Source organism: Euphorbia lathyris, chromosome 5 (genome assembly GCF_963576675.1).
Source record: "Euphorbia lathyris chromosome 5, ddEupLath1.1, whole genome shotgun sequence".
Lineage (NCBI taxonomy): Eukaryota > Viridiplantae > Streptophyta > Magnoliopsida > Malpighiales > Euphorbiaceae > Euphorbia > Euphorbia lathyris.
Genome location: NC_088914.1, coordinates 95,875,930 through 95,901,083, shown reverse-complemented (window position 1 = coordinate 95,901,083; position 25,154 = coordinate 95,875,930). Strand labels below are relative to the sequence as shown.

Below are 25,154 nucleotides of genomic sequence, written 5' to 3'. Positions count from 1 at the left end.
AACGGCGATTCGAGTCGATATCATGTTAATTAACGGGGTTTTAAAACGTACCTAAATCGTTCCAACGGCGATTAAAGTACGAACCATGAAAATGAACTTGTTTTTTGGGAGTGAAATTAGCTTAGAGTTAGTGCATAGTCTAAAGCCTTAAATCACATTATGAATAAATCAATTCTTTCTTCTTCCCCTTCTCTCTCATATGTACTTTTAATTTATGCAAAATGGGTGATTCTTTACTAAAATGGCTTTTAATAATACATGCTCAAAACGGTTTTCAAAACGAGAAAGAAAAGGTTTCAAATGAATTTCAAACTTAAAGAAATATGCGATTAGTCCGTTATCGCCTAACACGCTGAGTAGGAGGCCGGTGGTTCATAATCGGGCGATGTCGGGGTGCCTAGTAGCCTTTCTCCGGAAAGGAGCTAGCCTTCTCGGCTCGTACCTAAGTTTCTCGAACCCTCACCGGTCTCCCGCAAGGGATCGGTGTTCATTTTCCCATTCGTGGGTGACGACTCTTCCATACTCCGAGCTCCGATCCTGCCGAACAGCTTGATTCCACGATTGGTTGCTTTCGGCGCCAATCACCGCTTACATCTCCATGAGGTGTCCACCTCCCGGTCCGCCCAGGAGATTAGGCCGCGGCACCTCGTCTAACAATACTTTTCACTAAGTTCTTGTGGCCAAACTTCTTCATCTTTTCTTTCTGAAGTTTGAAGGTATTTATCTTTTCAATAATATATAATTATGTTATATTGTACTTAATGGCTATAATCTAAATGATTTTTTCCTTTGTTGTGTTAAATGCAGATGAGCCCTTTTTTTGTGGTTTTGGAGATTGTTCAACTGTCTCAAAGTTAAAGATCGTTTTTAGATCTAGTGTTGCTTTTAAACATCTTATGTGTTCAATTAATTTTATTAGATTGGGTTTAGTTTTTACTGTAGTTAAAACATTTTACATTTTTATGTGGAAATGATGGAATATTCATGATTAAAGTTAATTCATTGATGTAAAAAAGGTATTATTTTTGTTGCAATTATTTGGCAGGATTATCTATACGGATTTGAAAAATTAAATGTGTCACTATTTATGTGCATTGCAACTATGATTTTTTTTGTCTTGGTTGTCATAACTACTCTTAAATTTGTTATTATCTTTTCGTCACAATTAAATTTAAACATTGACAAATATAATGTAACAAATCGTTTTGTCACAATCAATTGATTATATTATGTCGAATTTTATTTGTTAAAATATTATTGGTCATATTAAATTAATTCAAAGAAATATTAAGTTTGTCACAATATGCTAATCAATTAATTGCAACAAATATTACATGTCACAATATAGTATCAATTAAATGTAACAAATTTTGTTTGTCACATTATCTTATTTTGTCACAATAGGTATTAGATTTTTGTCAAATCAACATGCATTTTGTGACTAATTTGGACTTTTAATAACCAAATGTAATTAATATTTTGACAAACTATTAGTCACAACATGTAACACAAAAGTGACTACTGAAATTTCGTCACAATATAATCTTAACAATTGGGACAAACTATAATTTCGTCACAATATACTTATCGAGACGAGCTTATTGCAACGAAATTCGTGACAAATTTTTTTGTCACAACAAGTATATTGTGACGAAATATATATATGTTGTGACAAAAAAAATTCGCCACAAAATAGCTCTTTTTTTTGTAGTGGAAGAACATATGAGATATACTAGGAGCATGCCTTGCTACATGACAGCCATGCAGTAAATTAGCCTGTTCCACTTTCTTAATTAAACCAGATAGCACCTCAGCACATAAAATAAATAAATAAGGTGATAACGGGTCACCTTGCCTTAGGCCCCTTTGTGGAATAATTGGTCCAACGAACTCCCCATTGACAGAGACCGAATACTTAACTGATCCAATACACATCATTATCCAATCAACCCAAATCGTATGAAATCCCATTCTTACCATTACAGACTTCAGGAATCCCAAATCAACCCTGTCATAGGCTTTACTGATATCAATCTTTAGCGCCACCTGCCCATGATTACCTCTATTATTCCTTTTCATGTAGTGACTTGCCTCAAATGCAAGCTGAACACTATCAACTATTGACCTTCCTGGGACAAACGCAGACTGAGTATCCGATATAATGTCAGGAAATATCTCTTTCAGTCTATTGGCTAATACCTTGGCTACAATTTTGTACAAAACATTACACAAAGAGATAAGCCTTAATTCTGTCATCTTTTCATGCTTCTCCACATTAGGAATTAACACAATAATAGTGTCATTTAACTGCACTAGAAATTGACCACAATTCATCCACTCAGTACAAGACACAAAAACATCCATTCCAATATCTAGCCAAAAATGCTAAAAAAACCCGGATTAAGTCCATCAGGGCCAGGAGATTTATCCGGGTGCATCTGGAATACGACAGAATGAAATTCCTCCAACGAAAACGGAGCAATAAACTGCTCATTCATTTCGCACGTAACCAAATTCTCAATAACCTCCATAACATCAGAATGAGAAGAAGAAGAAGATGGACACACAAGAACTGAAGAAGAAAATAAATTCTCAAAGTAAGATAGGATAACAGTACCTATTTCTGCAGATTCAGTATGTGTAACACCTTGTTCATCTTTAATTTGATATAACTGATTGCTCTTTTTCCTAGCCTTAATGCAGGCATGGAAAAATTTGGAATTTTGATCCCCCTTTCAGCCAAAATGCCTTAGCCCTCTGTTTCCAATAATCCTCTTCCATTCTCAGCAGTTGATCTAAATTTCTTTTGACCTCAAAATATGCTCTCACCCCTTCAACATCTTCTACACTACGGAGCCTAGCAAGCCTTTTTTTACACATTGCTATCCGACGAGTGAATCTGCCCCGCCAGCCCACTCCCCATTGCTCCATCGAGTCTGCGGAGGCAGCCAGTTTAGATAAAACTGGGTTACTACCACTAGCCCTCCACACTTTCTGAACCATATCCACGAAACCTTCCTCTTGCTACCATGCTTGCTCAAAACGGAAACGACGTTTCCTACTATCCCCAACACGGGATACAAACTGCAGAAGAATCGGTAAATGATCCGAATAATTACTCAGAAGTGTCACCAACTTGTATTCAGAATATCGATCAATCCACTCCGGTGAAGCAAATGCATGATCCAATTTCTCCTGAATCCAAAAGTCTGTTCCCCTACTCCGTTCCCAAGTAAACGCTTCTCCCTCTATATGTAACTCTTCCATCCCATTTGAGAAAATAACATCCTTAAATGCTTGCATTAGGTAGTTAGGATACAACAGACCTCCTTTCTGTTGAAACATCTTTCCACATGATTTTGATTTGACAAAATTAATTAAGTTAATCCATGATTAAGGCAATTAAATTTAAGTTCTTTGATTTAATTGTACTAATGTGTTTGTTCAATGTTGAGTATAATTATAAATGAGAACAGAAACAAAAAGTACGATAGAATGAAGTCATCATGAGCCACAGAAGCTGAGTAGAACATGACTCAGCATAATAAAAGAAAAGTCTTCTTCAGAACAAACGCTTGAAGACGAAGCTGACCGAAGAAGCTGAATAGAACGAGACTCAGCCTCGCCAGAGACAAAGATCGAAGGCAACGTCTATTAAAGTCAAGCTGAGTGTTCATCAGGACAGCGCCAATGATCCGTTTACTAAAAGACAAGATCCGACAGAGATCTGCGCCAAATCAGAAGCTTTGGAATTACGCAAGGAGACAGTTTCGAGACGCATGGGTCAACTGGCCTCTGGCTAAAAGACGAAACTAGCGCTAGAAGACGAACCTGGCGGAAGAAGACAAGCCTGACGCCTGCTAAGTTCAGACGATAGGATTGGCCTGCAAAACTGTATGCTGACCAGTGAATGACGCAAGAAGACCGTTTGAATTCAACGGATACATCCGAATTCAAATGATTGCAGTCTCAGAATTCACTATAAAAGGACAAGCTCTTCACTTGGATCCTTTGCCGAAATACAAAAGAGAAAAGCATACAAACAAGCACATTCAAACAAGAAAAGCAAATACTTACACCCAAATCCTATTTCTGTGTAAAAGTCTAGATTGAATTTGTATTCATCTAAAGTGTTCTTCATCTAGAAAGAACAAATTTGTATCAATTGTAAAGATTGAGAGAGTGGTGTTGAGTACTCTATTTTAGTACTCAGCGGTAGAGAAAATCTAAGTGTTTGGTTATAGCGCTTAGTGGGGTTGAGTAGACGAATAGAGGAAGGTACTCTTGCATACTCAACTGCTTTGTAAACGGTTTGTGCTCTACCTTTAAAGAGCTCAGTATTGGATTGAAAAATCCCGGAAGGATTCTGGGGACTGGACGTAGGCGGTGAGGCCGAACCAGGATAAGTCTGCTGAGTAATTTCTAACTCTTTCTCTCAATATATATATGTATGTGTTGCTTGTTTAAATTACTCAGGATATAAATTGTATAAGCTGACACTGAGTAATCAGAGTGCTGAGTTGGAAGCTGACCTAAATGTTATTTCCCAACTCATAAGTAAAACGGTTCTAGTTAGCCTCTCACTAAAGCTGTCTTACATCTCTCTCGGCCGTGCTGACCAAAACTGAGTTAAGTAATTTAAAGAATTGATTAAGTCAGCATAATTAAGCGAAAAAGTTACATTAGTTCCTAACCCCCCTTGGAACTAATTACACGGGACCAACACTTTCTTTTCCTCCTGCTTTAGGATACAATTAAAGTCCCCGATAATCACCCAAGGAAGGACAGAACTAGAAGCAACAGAATTTAACAAACCCCACGACTCTCTCTGTCAATTCCTATTTGCAAACCCATAAAATCCCACCAATCTCCAATCCCCCTTAAGTGAATCACGTATTTGAATTTCAATATGATGATCCGAATACGAGTTCACAAAAGCTTCAATAGAATCCTTCCACAAAACAGCAAGACCGCCACTTCTACCTCTGCAATTCACACTGAAACTGCTTGCAAAACCAAACTTACGACGAACCGATTCAATCTTCTGAACCTCCACAAGAGTCTCCATGAGAAAGATCACTTCCGGCTTAGAAGCCCTCAGAACCTCTCCCAAAGACCGAACTGCACGAGGATTGCCTAACCCCCGGCAGTTCCAACTAAGACAACTCATGTGGTTCGGCGGACCTGATCTTCAAGCCTCGCCGCATCATTATTAAAAGAAACTCCTACATTCTGAACATCAAAAGAAATAGAAGCCTCTTTAGTTACCATTACCCCCTCCAGCACCACCGGCTCACCATTAGCCCTCATACGTTTACGGTCATCCGCAAACTCCAATACAGTGGTTTCCTGTTCCACATTTGAAGCTACTTCCATAGCTTGAACTTCATCCACCATCTGGCATCCTGGGGAACTGGATTGAGCATGCACAACCTTTACATTTGTGATATCCTCCAACACCCTCTGAGGACCCACTTGTAGATATTGTTGTACACCCAACCAACCGTCCGGCTCTCGAAGCCACTTCGAAGCCTGTTGTTCTGAACCCCTGCGCATTGGCGCCTTAAGCCATTCTCCCCATTCGAATGTAACATTTTGTGCAGGAGTAACAAACCTTTGCTCACAAAAATGATCAGTATGGCCAAGCAGCCCACACATATAGCAGAAATTCATCAAACGTTCATACTTAAAAGTAATGAAGCCCCACTCTGATGCCGGCTTTTTGATTTTCTTAAATCTACGCAGTGGTTTCCCGACATCAATCAGCACCCTCAACCTTATATACAACCTCCTAATTCCCGTGTTGTTATTGGGATCGTACTCCAGAAACCTCCCCACAAAGTTACCAATTTGCTTCCCAAATGGCTTCTGACATTGTCCCAATTGGAAGGTCGTACACCTGAACCCAAAACGCAGCATATTCCAGGCTGACATTCCCCGACACCTCTCCTTTCTTCCAGTCATTCATAACCAATAGATGATTATCGAAGGACCACGGACCTTCGGCTAGGACTCTCTCCTTATCAACAATATGGAAGAACTCAAACAGAAATAGATTGGCCTCTAATTCAGAAATTGCAATCCCTTTCCCAGGCCTCCACAAATTAGCTAACCGAGTTCGCATAGCAGCAAAATTGATACTCTTATCAGTCAGAAATCTCCCCACAACCGTAAGCCCATTATCATCCTCCTCATTCCCCTTACTATGCTCGGTAAAATCCAGCGCCACCTGTTCCTCCTCCACAATGGCCATATTTTCCATAGCAGCCTCCATCAGTCGGCAGCGCTAATTCAGGAATTATCAACACACACCAGTAACAATCGTACACAGATTCAAATAGCACCACTGAACACCACGATCGCACTTCCTAGAGAGGGTTTTTGCTTTTATGATTAACATTTAATAGTTGGCTGTGGGTAAGGAAACTTAAAATTTAAATAAAAATATTTGTTGTAATAATAATAATTATTATTTTAAAAAATAACTATTATTATTATTAAAAAACTGAAATAATAATATAATTTTTTAAAATAACAATAATTAAAATAAAAATATTAGTTCTAATAATAATAATTATTATTATTATAAAAAATAACTACAATTACAATAAATAATAATAAATTACTAGACTGAACTGCTACTGAAGAGAGCCTTTGAAGGAGGGAAATTAGAAAAGAAAAAGAAAAAAGAAGAAGAGAAGAGGGTCTCGACTAGTTAAATAGAAAGAAGAAGGATAAGCGATGGGGATCACAACTAGGACTGTAAATGAGCCGAGCCGAGCGGTTCGGTAGTCGATTCGATAAAAGTTTGGCTCGACTTGGCTTGATTTGTAAATGAGCAGTTCGTGAGCACGATTTACTGGCTCAGTTCATAAATGAGCCGAGCTTGAGTATGTCAAAGCTCGGCTCGAAAGCTTTTGAGCAGGCCAAAACTCGACTCGAAAACTCGCGAACAGGTTCGATTAGAACATTTATGAACAAATTTTAGTTTTGTAGAAAACTGTATAGTTTTATGTTAGTTCACAAATATCTAAACTTAATATTATTTCATTTGCTATTAGATGAATTCGTTCACAAACATAATAAATGAGTAATAGATGAACTATTTGTAAGCATCTTGTTTATTTATTCACGAACTTTGCTTGTGAGCTTGTTTATGTACACAATTAAAGAGTTATTTGCGAGCAAACTTCACAAATATAATTAACGATTTACTCACAAACAATTAATGGTTAGGTAATTTTCTTAATAAACCAAATCCAAATAGGACTCTGAGCTTAGCGAGCCGAGCTTGAGCAGGTCAAAGCTTAGCTCGATTACAGCCCTAATCACAACAAAAGATAGAAAAGAAGGCTTAATACATTATTTGCCCCTTGAACTTATCCAAAAAACTTGATTGACTCCCTGAACTTTTAAAGTGTCACGATAGCCCCCTCAACTTGTATAAAATATTCACTTAGCCCTCTGAACTTGCACAAAATATATTGCACGCGTCTTAAAAAAAAGTAAAACAGATCGGGGTATACAATTTTAATATTAGAAAAAACAAGTTTTATAGTTGACTAAGTAATAACTTCATTTTAATCTATTTTTAAATTATGTAATAACATTCTAAGATGCGTGGAATACATATTATGCATTTAACTTAGGCCTAAACCATATGCAGCCCCTGAACTTGTCAATTTTGGTCATTTTGCCCCCTGAACTTACGGGACAACCTATTTGCCCCCTCAACTATTTAAAAGTGGTATTAGCAACCCCCTATTTTTATTATAACGGAAACAAAATGAAATTCCAACATCAATACAAGTGTTCATGGAAGTATTGGAACTAGTCTGCATATATATAACCTCATTTGGAGCTTGTTTTAGTAGTGCATAACCATATATGCAATTTTTACAAGAGAACTTGTGTATTGTCTATACTAACCTGATTTGCAGCTTATTTTAGTAGTGGACAACCCTTTTATTATGACCTTGATCCTTGCAATGAAAAATGTCATAATTGTTTCCGTTGTAATGAAAATAGAGGGTTGCTAATACCACTTTTAAATAGTTGAAGAGGTAAATGGGTCATCCCGTAAGTTCAAGGGTAAAATGACTAAAAGTGATAAATTCAGGGGGATGCATATGATTTAGACCTTTAACTTACTTTTTTTTTAACAATTGATTACATTTTATATAAGTTCAGATGATTAATTAAATATTTTATACAAATTGAGAGAGCTATTGAAACATTTTGAAAGTTAGGAAGTGAATCAAATTTTGAAAAAGTTATGTATTTAAGAAGAAAAAAAACAAAAGGGAGAGGAAAAAAGAAAGAGGGGGATTTGGCGAATGGGTAGGGAGAGTTCCTATATGGAGGGGGGAGAGAGTGCACCGACTGTTTTGCAAATTATTGGGGTATATATTCATACTTTTGCTAACCATAAACCTCATTCACACAGCCTCCGTCTCCTTTCTCCCTCTTTTCTCTCCATTTTCTGAAAAAAGAACAGAAATCGGACAGCCCCCCTTGTTTCTGCCTCCACCGCCGTCCGCCGCTCCGTCCGCCGTTCTTCCGAGCTACTGCCGCCGTGCTTCGTCTTCCCCTCCGCGTCTTCTGCTGCTGCGGCCGTTTGCTCTTCCGCGCCGTCTGCTCCCCGCCGTCGTAGTCGTCCGCTGCTGTGCTGCCGTCCGGTTCGCAGTGCTGGTAAATCGATTTTTTATTTATTTCGTCTTTTATTTTACGTTTTCGTTGGGGTGTATTTTTTTGCACACTTGTTTCTTAATCCGATTCTTATTTTCTCTGATTTTAATGCTTTTGATTGGTCATTTTCACGTTTTTTTTTTTATTTTCTTGTTAACATTTGGTATCTACTGTATTTTTGAATTTTTGCTTAGATCCAGAGATAAAGGGTATATACATATGATTTATGTTTTTTTATTACCTATTTTTGTTCCTAAGTTCAGATCTGACGTCCATGTAATGCCAATGCGAGTTTCAAACCATTATACTTTTATTTTTTAATTATCCGTATCTATTCCATTATACAATCATGGATATACTTTTTGAAATTCTATATCTGTTCCATCTAATTCATATTAGAGCATCTCCAATAGAGGGTGTTCAAAAGAATGCGTGACATTAGGTTTGACAACTTTTAAAGGGTGTCCATTATTAGAGTGATTGTTGGTGCCAAGAAAAGTTGCCAATTTTTGACAATCTTTTGGCAACTTTATTTAATAATTTTTTAATATACTCTCCTAGAAATAATAAATCTGGAACATTTTATTTATGATAAAATAATAATTTGTAGGATTACAGTAGTAACTTTTCAAACAACCTCTATTGGAGCATTTTTTAAGTAAGAGTTGCCAAAAATGACGTGGATGAACGAGACAATAAAATACTATATTTTAGTAAGTTTTATCACTCTTTTAGTCACCTCTATTGGAGATGCTCTTAGCCACCGTTACTCTTATCCATTACTTTTTCACCAGAAGTTAACTTATAAAATAGAGTAAACAAAAAACTAATAAATAAACAAAAAAAATATTATAAATTTAATAAAGTATAAATTTAATAAATCATTTATCTAAAAATTAACAAATTAAATCTTAATCAAATATCAAATCTTATATCTAAAAAATATTTATACTTTTAATATATAAAATATTATGACGGATAACAGGTATCGATTATTCTACGGGTATTTTCATACTTGTTCCATTACTCTAACGTGAGTACAAGTAATCCTATTAGGATCAGATAGTGTTAGATATCTGCGGGTATAGTAATCGTTGCTATCCCTAGATCTCATTAAAAGTGTTTTTTTTTTTTTTTTTTCTTTCTGTTTTTGTATCATTTTTTATTGTTTTTTTTTTGTATAAAAAGAGTTTTTCTTAGTTGTTTTTTTTGTTTGATATATATATATATATAAAAGAAAAAAATTAATCTAGTCCTTTTTCTTTTGGTGTTTTTATTAGATGTTGCTAGATCTATATACATATCATACATGGGGATTTTTGGGTTTTTGTTATCTATTTTTATTTCATATACTTAGATTTATTTAAAATTGATTGTTTTATATACAAAAGGTTTGATATTTGTATTTGTTATTTTCTGTTTTTTTTTTATCATTTTGGTTATTCATTAAAAAACATAAATGTATATTTTTGTTGCTTTTTATTTTATTGTATATTTTGTTGTTTTTTTAAAAAAAGGTGGTTAAAAATATTTTCATTTTAATTTTCATTTTCTTTCATTTTTTATTTAAAAAAATGATTAGTGTTTTTATTTTTTGATTTGTGTTTTCTCTGTTTTATTAGAAAAAAAATTTACCTTTTGGGATTTTGTCTTAAAAAGGTAACAAATTTGAGTTTTAGTCCCGAAATAAATTGATTTTTTTAAGAGATGTTGAAAATTTCGTGTTTTCTTTTTCAGATCTAACAATACGGATGAACGGTGAAAACGGACTAGGATGATTATCATGAATGGGACTCAGACCCTTTTTTGAAAAGGTAAAAATGATGTAAAATATATATATATATATATATATATATATATATATATATATAGGTACGTAATAAAAAAAGGATAACCATAATAAAAAAAAGGAATGATGCGTTACTGAGAGTACGCGAGTGACCGGTAAGGATATGAATTAGATTACTTCGTGCCTTTTGAAAAAAGGATTTATATCACAATGCATGTTAGAGGGATTAAAAAATCATAGTTTTTGTTTTTGTTGAAAAAAAATTATAACTCTAATAAATGGATAAATTTTAAAATGGGGAGTTAAAAGAAAATGTTTGATTATGAAAGTTAACCCAAGAAAGGTGGACACTTTTTATTGATCAAACTTAATTGAAAGTATTGTCTCTTTATTTATTCTCTTTAAATCTTAGGTATAATTTAAAGATTCCAAAGAAAATTATTACATTTAAATAGGAAACTTCTGACCATTCTAATTCTTAAAATCTTTTTGGCAGTTAGAGATCTAATCTTGATCGTTCTCTAATTCGCTTTTCTTTGAGACAGTTGTGATTGTGGGTAGGTATGTTCTTGCTCTGGTGAAGGTGACACCAATGTGCGGGATGTCGAGGGGAATTTCTTGTTCTAGTTTACCTTCAAACTTGGCTATGCGCTTCTCCTTCATATAAGCATATAACTCCTCTTATCTTCTAGAGTGAGTTCATATCCTAAGCCATCTCGAAAACGGTTACCCTTAGGATCTATAATTTCTCCTCCTTTGGCTGTTCATTGCCCTACAGTTTGCCCCCTAGTCATAATGGAAGTAGATGAGAAGCGGGGCTTGAAATATTTTGGTCCTTTTGTCGTGTAAACCACATTTACTGTTTCGAATACCTGAGAGGAGCTCTCGATGACATTCTCCTCTTTTTTTTATGTAAGGAAATGACGAACACTGACTGATCAGCAAATCTTCTTCCCCGGACACTTCCACCTGTTGATTGTCCACGATGAATTTGATCTCCTGGTGCAAAGATGAGGGAATTGCCCTCGCAGAATGGATCCACGACATTCTCAACAATATGATGTATGTCGGGTGAATATCCATCACTTGGAAAGTGATATTGAAAATGGTTGGTCCGATTTGTATGGGCAAATCGACATCTCATATTACTTCCCTTCGTGTACCATCAAAAGCTTTCACGAATATGTGGCTTGTGCATATATAAGAGCTATCAATAGGTAACTTGGCTAGAGTTTTCCTTGGTAGTATATTCAAAGCCGAGCCGTTATCAACCAACACTTTTGCTATTGAGAACTCTTTGCATTTAACGGTTATATGCGGAGCTTTGCTATGGCTTGTTCCTTCACATGGTAACTCATCTTCCGTGAAAGTCAAGTAATTTGTTGCAACTATTTTGCTAAATGTTATTCACATTCTCTACAGATATGTCATGACTGACGTATATTCGGTTTACCACTTTAAGAAGTGCATTTCGGTGAGATTATGAGGTCAAGATTAATGATAATAATGAAATCTTTGTTGGGATTCGATTCAATTGATCAATCATTCGGTACTTACTTTGCTTCACAATCCTTAAGAATTCCAGAGCGTCATGGTCGGGGGCATTGTTCCTTACTGGGGGTGTATAGACTTTTTCCTTAAAATGAACTTCACCTTCTTTGGCATTCCTTTTCTTACGCCTATGAATTTATTCTTGGCGTTTCCTAGCTATTTCCTCAGAGAGAAACAACGGTTGTTTCTGGTCATTATTGATGTTCCAGCAATGCCTTCATTGGTTTGAGCATTATTACATGATTTATTGGGTGAACCATGTCCATCAGCCTTTCGGATTTGTCCGAGATAGCGAATCTCCTTTCTCGGCTTTGAACCCAACCCCGATGACCATCACTCGCTACAGTTCTGAGTTGGAAACGATCAACTTTCCTTATTTTGTCCTATGTTATGAGTATGGCTCGAACTTTGTTTTTTGCACCGACCTTTTTATAGGAGAAGTTTAACTGCCCTAACCCAGCAGTTACATGTATGAATTGTCGCGCCTCAAACTGTCTATGCACCATACAAGGTGCATAACTGATTCCTCCCTATGAGCTAATGAGTGACACCCATAAGTAGTCTCCGCCTTTGAAGATAGCTTAATCTTCGATGTTCCATCTAGCGAACATTGTATTTCGTTCTCTTCAATCCGTTCTAGGAACCTTACCTAATTTCTCTTAGAAGGTCCTGTCATGGGCCAACCTGCTTTTACAAAGTCATTTATATAGTTTTTTGCCGGGTTGTATGCTTTGTTGTATATTATCCTCGGGAAATTAAAACGTTCAGGACAACGCAAATGGTTCAAAGCTCATATGCACAATAGCTGTATACATCCCTTAAATTTGCCTCCTGACATTGGACATTTGTCTAGTGACCGAAACGCCTTTGCTAAGATCCCAATGACCAGATTTTTCCCATTGGCCCTTCTTTGAACAACCATGGTGAAGTACATGATTACTTTCGAGTTCACCTTCCTAAAAGCAAGTCGTAAACTTAGAGAGTTATCATCTACAACCCCTTTTTGTTTTCGCGGTTTTTATCCGCGAACGTTAGCATCTTGGACGTGTTAAATTCGTCCCTTGATCTCCACTCTTTAAGGTCATCAGATTGTTTCCTAATCATTCTAGCCAACTACTTCCATGAGTTTTCATCCTTATTATAGACATATACCATGTGCCCATCTGTTAAAGGAATATTCAAAAGTTGATGGAATTCTTCTAAGGTCGGGGTCAGATCATATGCCTCAAAAGTGCAACACTTGTAGACCAGATTCCAGAAGTTAACCAAAGCTCCCATTAATGCTGATTACACAAGGACATATAACAAGTGCACAATCTAAGAGCTTCATCTGTCAGTCTATCAATGATGGTCTATAAGCCCCTTAGATCACCCGGGCTTGAGTCAACATCGACCAAATCTAAAGCAAGAACCATGCCATGAAAAGCCCTGCTATCCCCATGAATTTCTTGACTCATATGAGACCAACTTTCGAATGATCCTTCATATAGAACTTCTATTGCATTTGAAGAGGATGCTATGAGATTGCATCAAAGTATTCATGTTTATATCTTTATTTAGCATGAAAGAGAGTAAATGAGACATTAATATAAAGGAATTGTGTCTTGCTTTAGAATGCACGATACGATTTCCCCGTTTAAGTTGTAGTTACGAGGGTATGTCATTTGTCATTCTACAACCTCTATGGGAAAATCGTGTTGTATTATTGTTGACGCAAAAACATACAAAAGTCAATCATAATCATAGGCACATTAATCAAACCACACCAAACAATTTTTATATCATGATGCATATCCTCGAGGGTTAACCGGCACAAAAAGGCTGGTTTCTACTGGGTAGATAAGTCCAAGAGTTGGTTTGGGAATAAGGTATATGTCTATAATAAGGATGAAAAACTATGGAGGCAGTTGGATAGAATGATTGGGAAGCAATCTCACGACTTTAAAGAGTGGAGGTCGGGTGATGAGTTTGACATGTCCAAGATGCTAACATTTGCGGATGAAAACCACGATAACTTGAAGGGGTTGAAGATGGTAACTCTCTTGGTTTACGGCTTGGTTCTGTTCCCCAAGCAAAAAATGAAAGTGGACTCAGTAATCCTGTACTTCACCAGAAAGAAGGGCCAATGGGGAAAATCTGGTCATTGGAATCTTAGTAGAGGCGTTTCGATCACTAGACAAATGCCGAATATCAGGAGGCAAATTTAAAGGATGTATACAGCTATTGTGCATATGGGCTTTGAGCCATTTGCGTTGTCCCGAACGCTTTAATTTTCCGAGGATAATATACGACAAGGCATACTACCCGGTAAAAAAAACTATATAAATGACTTTATAAAAACAGGTTGGCCCATGATAGGACCTTCTAATAGAAATTGGGTAAGCTTCCTAGAACGGATCAAAGAGAGCGAAATACAATGCCCGGTTAGATGGAACATCGAAGATGGAGCTATCTTCAGAGGCGGAGACTACTTATGGGTGCCACTCCTTGGCCCATAGGGAGGAATCAGTTATGCGCCTTATATGGTGTATAAACAGTTCGGGGCACGACAATTCATACCTGTAACTGCTGGGTTGGGGTAGTTAAACTTTTCCTATAAAAAGGCCGATGCAAAAAACAAAGTTCGAGCCATACTCATATCATGGGGCAAAATAAGGAAAGTTGATCGTTTCCAACTCAGAACTATAGCGAGTGATGGTCATTGGGGTTGGGTTCAAAGCCGATAAAAGAGGTTCACTATTCCGTACGGATCCGGAAGGTTGATGGACATAGTTCCCACAATAAATCATGTAATAATGCTAAACCAAGGAAGACATTGCGGGAACGTCAAGAATAACCAGAAGCGACCATTGTTTCTCTTTTGAGGAAATCGCCAGGAAACACTAAGAAGAAATTGATAGGCATGAGAAAAGGAAGGCCAAAGAAGGTGAAGTTCATTTTAAGGAAGAAGTCTATACACCCCCAGTAAGGAACACTGTCCCCGATCATGACGCGCTGAAATTGTTAAGGATTGTGAAGCAAAGTTAGTACCGAGTGATTGAGCAATTGAATCGAATACCAACAATGATCTCATTATTATCACTGATCTTGACCTCATAATCTCACCGAAATGCACTTCTTAAAGTGGTAAACCGGCCATACGCCAGTCATGACATATCTGTAGAGAATGTGGATAACATTGTCGGCAATATAGTTACAGCAAATTACTTGACTTTCACGGAAGATGAGTTACCATGTGAAGGGACAAGCTATAGCAAAGCTCCGCATATAACCGTTAAATGCAAAGAGTTCTCGATAGCAAAAGTGTTGGTTGATAACGGTTCGGCTTTGAATATACTACCTAGGAAAACTCTAACCAAGTTACCTATTGATAGCTTTTACATATGCCCAAGCCACATATTCGTGAAAGCTTTTGATGGTACACGAAAGGAAGTAATATGAGATGTCGATTTGCCCATACAGATCAGATCAACCATTTTCAATATCACTTTCCAAGTGATGGATATTCACCCGACATATAACATTTTGTTGGGAAGGCCATGTATCCATTCTGCGAGGCAGTTCCCTCATTTTACACCATAAGATCAAGTTCATTGTGGACAATCAACTAGTGGAAGTGTCCGAGGAAGAAGATTTGTTGATCAGTCAGTGTTCGTCATTTCCTTACACAGAAGAGGATAATGTCGTCGAGAGCTCCTTTCAGGCATTCGAAGTAGTAAATGTGGTTTACACGGCAAAAGGACCAAAATATTTTGAGCCCCGCTTCTCAGCTGTTTCCATTATAACCGGTGAAGAAATGACTCAGGGGAAAACTGTGGGGCAGCGACCAGCCAAAAAAGGAGAAATTATAGATCCTAAGGGTAACCGTTTTCGAGATGGTTTAGGATATGAACTCACTCTAAAAGACAACGGGAAGTTCTATGCTCATATGAAGGAGAAGCGCATGGCCAAGGTTGAGGGTAAACTGGAACGAGACATTCCCCTCAACATCCCACACATTGGTGTCACTTTCACCAGAGCAGGGAAGTACCTACCCTACCCACAATCGCAGCTATCTCGGAGAAAAGTGAAGTAGAGAACGATCAAGATTGGGTTTCTAACTGCCAGAAAGAGTTAAAGAATTAGATTGTTCATGAGTTTCTCATTTCAATGTAATAATTTGGTCTAATACATCACCATCTACATGAACTTATTCATAGTAGTAGATTGGCTCCTTGAACTTTGCGAGTGTCTCACCAGCTCCCTAAACTTGCTTATTTCTTATCACCAACTCCTTAAGTGTCTCACCAGCTTCCTAAACTTTCTTATTCTGTAACAACTAAATACAAAAACCATAATATACTAACTCGGATTAAGGTGCAAAATTTACCATTAACATTTTGGGTGAGGTGTAATTTTACTATAACGTCTAAAATGATGCAATTTTACCCGTAACGTTGGAAGCCAAAAGCAATTTTATTCCTAACATTGATAAATTAGGTTAATTTGAGAAATAATGCATCAAATTGTTTTTTCGGTCATGAATCTTGTCATCTACACTTCACACGTGCGTCATTTTATCAGTAACAAATTACAAATATATGTTGGGATGTGAAAAAAAATATACTATCTTTTGTACGAATCAGATAAAAAAAATTCAAAAAATTCACCAAATTTATAAATTTGCTTTTGGCTATTAACGTTAGGGGTAAAATTGCACCATTTTAGATGTTAGGGGTAAAATTACTCCGGACCAAAAATATTAGGGGTATTTTTGCACTTTAACTTGAGTTAGTATTATGGTTTTTGTATTTAGTTGTTACAGAATAAGCAAGTTTAGGGAATTGATGAGACATTTGCAAAGTTCATGGAGCTAAAAAAAATTTATGGACAAGTTTAGGAAGCTGGTAATACGAAATGAGTAAGTTCAGGGAGCTGGTGAGGCACTTGCAGAGTTCAGGTAGCCAATCTACTATTATGGATAAGTTCATGGAGCTAGTGATGTATTATGCCTAATGATTTTCTTTGAAATCTTTAAATTATGCCTAAAATTTAAAGAGAATAAATAAAGGGGCAATGTTTTCAATGAAGTTTGATCAACAAAAAGTGCATTTTCAATCCACATTTCTTGTGTCATCTTTCTGTCATTGAGTTTTTTTTGCTTCTCAATCTGTTGTGTGTTCTTGGAGAAACCAAAAGCCTCTTTTTATAGCTTGATTTCATTATGGGTGCAGTTGCCTTAGTATGGGTGTAACTGTTCTCTTGCCCCAAACGTGGACTCCTTTTCAATAATATATTTATCTCTTGTGTTTTGAGAATGGATTTCTGTATGATTTGCTTCATATAATTGAAAAAGTTAGGTTGACTTTGCTATACATAATTGAGAAACTTTGCTTGATGGAGTTGTGTCTTTTGACGCAGGATTTGAGAGCCTATAATGTTGACGATTTCTTCAGATTTGAATTTTGAATTATTGCTTTGGGATACCAAAGTTTAATTTGGATTTAGGCTTAATTTGAGTTAGGAATTATGAAAAAACAAAAGATGTAAATTGTGATTAGTTCGCAACTGTCAGTATTTATTAATAAAAGATCTTAATTTATTTTATCTTCCTTTCAACTTTTATCTAACGGTTTGATTTAGAAACTTATTATTAATTCATTTATCGTTAATTAAGTCTGAAAGTAAATTATATTCTGAACATAGTATATAATAAAAAATCATTCTTAAAGTTATATGAGTAACTTTAACAATTAATTTTGTAATTATAATTTATATTTAAACTATAGACATTTTCTAATATAATTTCACAACTAATGAATTAAAACTGAAAAATTAATCTAACTGTACAAGTTGAACTTAACTAATAAATTTGAAACATAACAATTTCAAAACCATATTTAGAATATAAACCATTATATGTCAAATACAATTTATAACCTCGAAAATATTCTCTTTTTAATGAGTTATATCTCAAATATAATTTGTCAATTACATCGAGATATAACAATTTAGTATAAAAATCTAATTTTCCTGATAAATTATATGTGTGATGGAAAGTTTATACTTCTAATATAATTTACGAATTTGTTAGAATTTCAAATTTAATCAATTAAACCTTAAAAAATGCCAACACAAAAATGGATGTCTACAACTGCTCCATTTTGTATATCTCCATTAGAAATGGAGTATACAAAGTACACATAAATAACCATTTTTTCACTTTATTGTGTGAAAAGGTAAATAATAAAAAAACAAAAAAAAGTTTAGTAAAACTCCTTGGAGATCGAGATCAATCTGTGCTGATCTTGAGATACGTCAAAGGTACACTCTTGATCATGGGTTATTTTATACACACTCTGAAAATCCAAAATTAATTGGATATTCTGATAACAATTATAGTGGAGACTTAGATGATCGAAAGATCACTTCAACATATGCATTTCATGGTCATCAAAGAAATAACAAGTAGTTGCTCTCTCTATATGTGAAGCCGAGTACATAGCTACAGTAGCATGCACATGTCAAGATGTGCAATTGAACTATATTTTGACCGAGTTAAATCTCGTACAAGAAGGTTCAAGTACAATATTTCCAGGTAATAGATATGCTATGTCACTTGGTAAAAATCAAGTTTCACATGTTCAAAGAAAAACATATTGATGTAAAATATCAGTTCATTCAGGAACAAGTAAGAGATAAAGTTGTTGAATTAGTTTATTGTAGAACTGAAGAACAACTGGCAATCTTTATGAAGTTGTTGAAGGTAGATGCATTCCACTAACTCAAAAAAAGACTTGGAATGTGAAGTCGGGTTTGAGGGGAAGTTGTAGAATTTCAAACCGTTATGATTTAGAAAATAATAATAACCCCATTTTAATATGTGATAAAAAAATTAGTTGAAAACGTAAACCATTTATCATGTTTACTAAATTAAGAATTATATTACGTAGATTTCGTCAAGAGTTTGAGATTTATGAATTGAGATGTAAATTTTTTAATTTTGATGTAAAAGCATATTTTATTTGGTATATATAAAAAAAAATGACACACTGAGAATTAAGTTTGATGATATAATTTAGTTGTAATTTTGTAATCAATTATGATATTAATGTAAAAAGCCCAATTTTGTTTTCAAAAATGAGAGCTAGAGAAAAACCTGTTGGGCCGGCCCGAGTCCAGCCCATCAACAGGCCTCCATTCCTTTGCAGAAAGACACTCGGACAACCCTACACTATAATACAAGAAGACGGAAAACATTACGCCGCCGAGCTCCCGCCATCCGAATTCTGCTTGAGTCATGGCTTCCAGGTATGTTCTCATTTTTCCATTTCACGAGTTTTTCTTCTTTCCTGCAATCCAAGCACATTTACCGAATTAAGAAGACGTGTCTAATTATAGGCGATTGAGAGCATTCAAGCGATGGATGAATTCCCATGGCGTCCAATGGAGCACTGATGCTCTAGAGTTTATCGACACTCCTGAAGAAGGTATCTCCGTGAAAGCACTGAGAGATTTGAAGGACGGTGAGGTGGTTTCTACAATTCCAAAGAGTGCCTGTCTCACGATGAAGAACACCGGAGCATGCGACATCATCCAATCTGCCGGATTGAGCGGTTGTTTAGGGCTGTCTGTGGCAATCATGTACGAGATGAGCCTAGGCGAGGAATCTCCCTGGGCTGCGTACCTTCAGCTGTTGCCTGAGAAAGAGTGTTTGCCTTTAGTTTGGACTGTTGACGAAATCGATCATTTTCTTCGTGGAACTGAGCTCCACAAGGTAACAGCTGATAAAATTGTTAAAATTGCTTAATTGGATAGCTATATGCTTCCTTACATTCCTTACATGTGTTAGGCAATACTTTGTTAGCCATGCCATGGTATTTAATGTTGGGATAGCTGATATTAGCCTCACCTATCAAATGAATTGGCCTTGAGGTAGACATGTCAAACATCTCACATTGTAAATTGGGAAGCTATATGACTCTGATGAGGCAATTCTTAGCCTTTGAGGTACCTTTTGGGTGAGTTAGGCCTTTATTTAGATGGTATCAGACCCATGGTATTCAATGTTGGGACCCCGCGCACCAAATGAAATGAACTGGGTGTGAGTGGTCGTGTTAAACATCCCACATTGCTTAATTGGAGAGCCATATGTCTCCTTATATGTGTGAGGCAATCCTCTCCATTTGAGTTACCTTTTGGAGTGAGTTAGGCTTTTACATGGTATCAGGGCTCCCGCGTCACTTACCGAATGAATTAATTGGGTGTGAGAGACGTGTTAAACATCGTACATTGCTAAATTGGAAAGCTATAAGACTCCTTAAATATGTGAGGCAATCCTCACCAAGTAACTTTTGGTGGTGAGTTAGGCTTATGTTTACAAAAATTATAATGCGTTTTTTGGTACTTCGTAAGTTAATATAGCATTATGATATGGTTCATTACACACTAATTAATGCTTGATTCATTAGCAATTGCTTCAATTTTGCAATTTTCCGCCTTTGTAATTTCTTGTAAGCTTTTGTAGGCAGATAGTGAAGGAAGACAAATTTCTTATGTATGCTGATTGGGAAGAGAGCATATTGCCTCTACTGGATACTGGTGATCTTGATCCAAAATTTTTTGGTCTTGAACAATATTTTGCTGCAAGAAGCCTTATTGCTTCTCGATCTTTTCAAATAGATGATGATCATGGATCTGGAATGGTTCCTTTGGCAGACCTGTAAGTATGGATTATTGATAAATGCTAATTCTTGGGATATTACTGTTATTGTCATCATTTGATGTAGTCAAGAGTGTCAGACATTTGTAAATGATCAAAATAATGGCAGCCTTTTACGTAGTTGTTGGCACAAGGCTCAAGTTCGTGCGTATTAGCACCTCCTAAGGCGGACGGTGTTGCTCTGGCGACGCCAAGGTGCGCCTGGACATGTTTATCACCCTTTTGTGTCACATGTTATTTTTTTAGTGTTTTATATTATTGACCCACATGTTCAATCTCCACCATTGGATTAAACGCGTCTAGTGTCCAAAAATAAACAAAAACAAAAGGAAAGTAGACAGATTTACAAACAAATTGAACAGTCATAGAAAAAATATATAGAGAGAAAGATGCAGAATCTTGCAGTTGGAGACTTTTGATAAGAAGTAGCTATTAGTCAATTTAGGATTTACTATTTAGTTGAATACCTTAACTTTATAAGGTTTATTGCATGTTAGAATTTATTATTACAAATATTGACATGATTTATTATTTTTTGCATTTTGATTTTAAGTACAATTTCTTATTAAATATTATAACTTATTGTGGTTCTATATAGTTTTATTCTTTTAATGCACCTTGTGTTGCTCAGGCGCGTGCCAGGGCTCCAGGACCCCTTGCGTTGTAGTGCGCCTTACGGCTTTAATAACTATGGCCTTTTACCATACCTGACAACTGAAGTGTTTTTTTGAGTTCACATGATTTTATCTTAAATTTGGTACAGCTTTAATCACAAGACTGGAGCTGAGGATGTGCACTTCACCTGTGGGTCTTCTGATTCTGAAAGTGATGACGACGACGATGACAATTCCAAACCTGGTGACGATGATGATGACAATTCCAATCCTGGTGACGATGATGATGACAATTCCAATCCTGGTGACGATGATGATGACAATTCCAATCCTGATAAGAGTTATACTGCAAATTATGTTGATGAGGAACCAGCAAATACGTTGGAACGCACTTCAGATGATCCCAAGGTGTTGGAAATGATTATGGTGAAAAATGTCAAGGCTGGAGTGGAGGTCTGAACTCTATGCTTATCTAAATATGACATCTTAATGAATTTTCTGCATCTTATTGAGAACAAAGCTATGAATATTTTTCTACTTTTTGCATAGGTTCATTCCATTTTATCTCTTTTCAGGTTTTTAATACATACGGATCAGCAGGTAATGCTGCATTGCTTCACAGATACGGATTCACAGAGCCGGATAATCCATACGACATTGTTAACATTGACTTAGACTTGGTGCTTGAATGGTGCACGTCAATGTTCTCTAGCCGGCATAGCAGGGCAAGGTTATCCCTTTGGAGAAAATTGGATTACTCTGGATGTTTTAGTGAGAGTACTGAATACTTTGAGATCTCATTCAATGGAGATCCACAAGTTGAGTTGTTGATTCTGTTGTACATTATGTTATTGCCGGATGATGATTATTGTAAACTGGATCTAGCTGTTTCAACTGCTACTGATCATAAAGAAATGATCAGCATGATCTCATCCGAAAAATTCAATTTCAGATTTGATAAGGGAACCGAAATCGATAAGAGTCTGTTGCTTACAGAAAGTGTTTGTAATGCTCTTTTGAGGCTTGCTGAGAAGAGGGAGAATTTGTATGGTTTAAGTTCAATAGAGAATGATATTGAAGCCCTGGAGAAGTGCAGTGAGAAAGAAAGAAAGTTGTATCACTCTCTGATGTTACGTGTGAGTGAGAGGAGGATTCTTGAGAAATTTAGAACTTATGCTAGTCTTGGTGCTAAAATTGTTCAATACCTCCACAACATCATCTAAGAAGAAGAGGTTGAGGAAAACTTGAGGTAAATATTCTAATTTTTTACACTGTTTCTTTTGTTTATAAAATAAGTATAGCATTGCAATTGGTTGGTTTAAGGTAGAGGTGGTAATTATTGGGTTCTTGTTGCGTCATTTCGAGGTAGTGTAAAAATGAGTCACCCTAACCCAACCCAAAAACTTTGGTGTCAAGATTGTGTTGTTAACCTAATTGGGTTAGTGTCATGATTTCGTGTCACATGTAATTTTACTATGTATGTATATTAACGGTGACTTTTAAAAATGTGGGAGGATATGGTACAATTTTTAAATATTTTATGTCATTTTTGAATTAATATGTTAATAAAAATCATCCAGAAGTTTGTTAATATCAATGTTGGGGGTCATGGAATGTGTTAATAACAATGTAGGTGGTTTGAGTCGTGTTTTATTGTCTTTATTAATAAAGGTGACTTGTAAAAATATGGGAGAATATAACAATAATTTTAAGGGATAAGGTCCAAATTTGTCATTAATGTTTTTGGGAAAGTGCATATTTACCCCTAACGTATGAAATGGTGCAATTTTACCCCTAAAATTGTCAAGCAAGTTCAATTTTATCCACACAATAGAAAATTTGAATCCAAAACAAGTTTGTCAATAAAATAAAGCATTTATGTGTATTTTGACATGTTTATCTGTTTTAATAATAACACAACATTTTATGCAGTTTTTTGTGATTAGTTTATATATCGCAGACTTAAATATTGTAAATTTGGGTAAGTTATTTGTACTTATGTGTTAGTAACAGAATAAATATTTTAGACGCAATTGATGTTTGCAAGATTTGATATGATCATTAAATAATGAGTTAAATAACAGTAAAACAGTTTGTTTAAATTTTCCTTTAGGTAAGAATAAAATTGAACTTGCTTGATAACATTAGGGGTAAAATTGTACCATTTCATATGTTACAAGTAAATCTGCACTTCCCAAAAAAAGTTAGGGGCAAATTTGCACCTTATCCCTAATTTTAAATATTCGTGTCATTTTCGGGTTAACATATCAACCCTAGCCCAAGCCAAAAATTTCCGTCTCAATTTCGTACCAATCCAAAAATGAAAGGTTACCTACTAAGCTAAACCTAAACATTAAAATTACGTGTTGATTTTGTATCGCGTAATCGGGTCGTGTGTACTTTTACCATCTCTATTAATACATAAGGGCATTGAATGAAGCAAGTTCTATGTCAATGCCTGAAATAAGATTATCTGTTTCCATTTTAATGCATTCAACTATTCCGACTTGTTTTTGTTTATCTAGGTCTTTGTTCGGAGAGCAAAATTTCGGGGAAGAACAGAATCCTGCTCCGGCTTTGCCGGATGAGACTTGAAGATTGCCTTTTTGGAAAGGGTACTTTGAAGGTAAACTGAAACCTTTCAACCCAGAATAGTCTTTCAACAGAATGTACTTGCTTGAGCTTAGGCTTTGTCTTCTGTGAGTCTTTGCTGCCCTTTTTTTTGCGAGCATTTCTTCAACTTTTTGTGATCATTTCTTCAATTAGTTGAACTACAGGCTACTCTATTGATTTAACAGGATAGAGTCAAATTTTGTGAACACAGTTGCGAGCTTGAGCTTGTGCCGAATTTTATTTATTTTCTTTTTGTCATAAATGGACTAGTCAGAGTTGGATCAATGAATGACAAGAACCATGCAACAGCTCTATATGGGAATGCAAAAGATGAGTGTGGTTAGGAGTGTCCACAGTTATTAAAGGCGCATGGTGCAGGTGCAGGTGCAGGTGCGCCCTTATCAACCGCCCCTTGGTGCAAAATGGAGCACTAGACGCACGCCACAGTGGTTGCACCGCCTGGAGCGCCTTTAGCAACTGTCCCTTGGCACAAAATGGTGCACCAGGCGCGTGCCACCCCATGCCGGTGTCGTGGCGCTAAGGCTTGCGCCGGGTGCACCATGCACCTTCATTAATCATGGGAGTGTCATAATTGTGCTATGTGGATTACAATATAATTAATGTGTTATGTGGACTACAATATAATTAAGTGATAAGGTACCAAAATAGGTCTATGGTTTTTGGGGAAGTATCAATTTAGGCTCTACGTACAAAATAGAACCAATATAGGCTTCACGTTTAAAAAAGATATCAATTTAGGCCTCGATAACGGATTGGACACGTCATTCCTATTACTTCGTTAAGTTCTGATTTCTCCCTCCACGTACAATTGACAGAACTTAACGGAGTAATATCAATGATGTGTCTCGTTCCGTTATCGAGGGCTAAATTGGTATCCTTTTTTAAACGTTAAACCTATATTGGTGCTATTTTGTACGTGGAGCCTAAATTGATATTTCCCCCAAAACTATTGGCCTATTTTAATACGTTATTCCTATAATTAATGAGTTGTTCGCGAGCAAAATTCATGATTGGGTAAAACACAGAAAACTAATTCAAACAGAAACAAAGCAAGCAAGGGGAAGTTGAATTCAATTTGAGTGAACTTAAGATTTAGTATTCAACTTTAGCTTTCTAACATGATGTTTATTTGCATTTTAAATTTATTTATGCTTAAGAATATTGTCATAAAATTTAG

At 36.0% G+C, this 25,154-nt stretch overlaps 1 protein-coding gene across 1 annotated transcript; it reads left to right on the top strand.

Moving 5' to 3' along the window:
- The first annotated feature begins 8,328 nt into the window (after nucleotides 1–8,328).
- LOC136229136 (ribosomal lysine N-methyltransferase 3) lies at nucleotides 8,329–24,176 on the top strand. The gene is made up of 8 exons (XM_066017714.1): nucleotides 8,329–8,691; nucleotides 10,426–10,502; nucleotides 19,190–19,318; nucleotides 19,409–19,784; nucleotides 20,539–20,729; nucleotides 21,493–21,796; nucleotides 21,919–22,592; nucleotides 23,869–24,176. Exons 3-7 carry the CDS (start codon nucleotides 19,308–19,310, stop codon nucleotides 22,564–22,566), a joined length of 1,530 nt encoding a protein of 509 aa, XP_065873786.1. The 5' UTR covers nucleotides 8,329–8,691; nucleotides 10,426–10,502; nucleotides 19,190–19,307; the 3' UTR covers nucleotides 22,567–22,592; nucleotides 23,869–24,176.
- The last annotated feature ends 978 nt before the right edge of the window (nucleotides 24,177–25,154 follow it).

Excerpts from the sequence above, each read along its gene's own strand:
- LOC136229136 (XM_066017714.1), top strand. Across the intron at positions 20,730-21,492 it reads ATGGTTCCTTTGGCAGACCT|CTTTAATCACAAGACTGGAG; the intron begins GTAAGTATGGAT and ends AATTTGGTACAG. Across the intron at positions 21,797-21,918 it reads ATGTCAAGGCTGGAGTGGAG|GTTTTTAATACATACGGATC; the intron begins GTCTGAACTCTA and ends ATCTCTTTTCAG.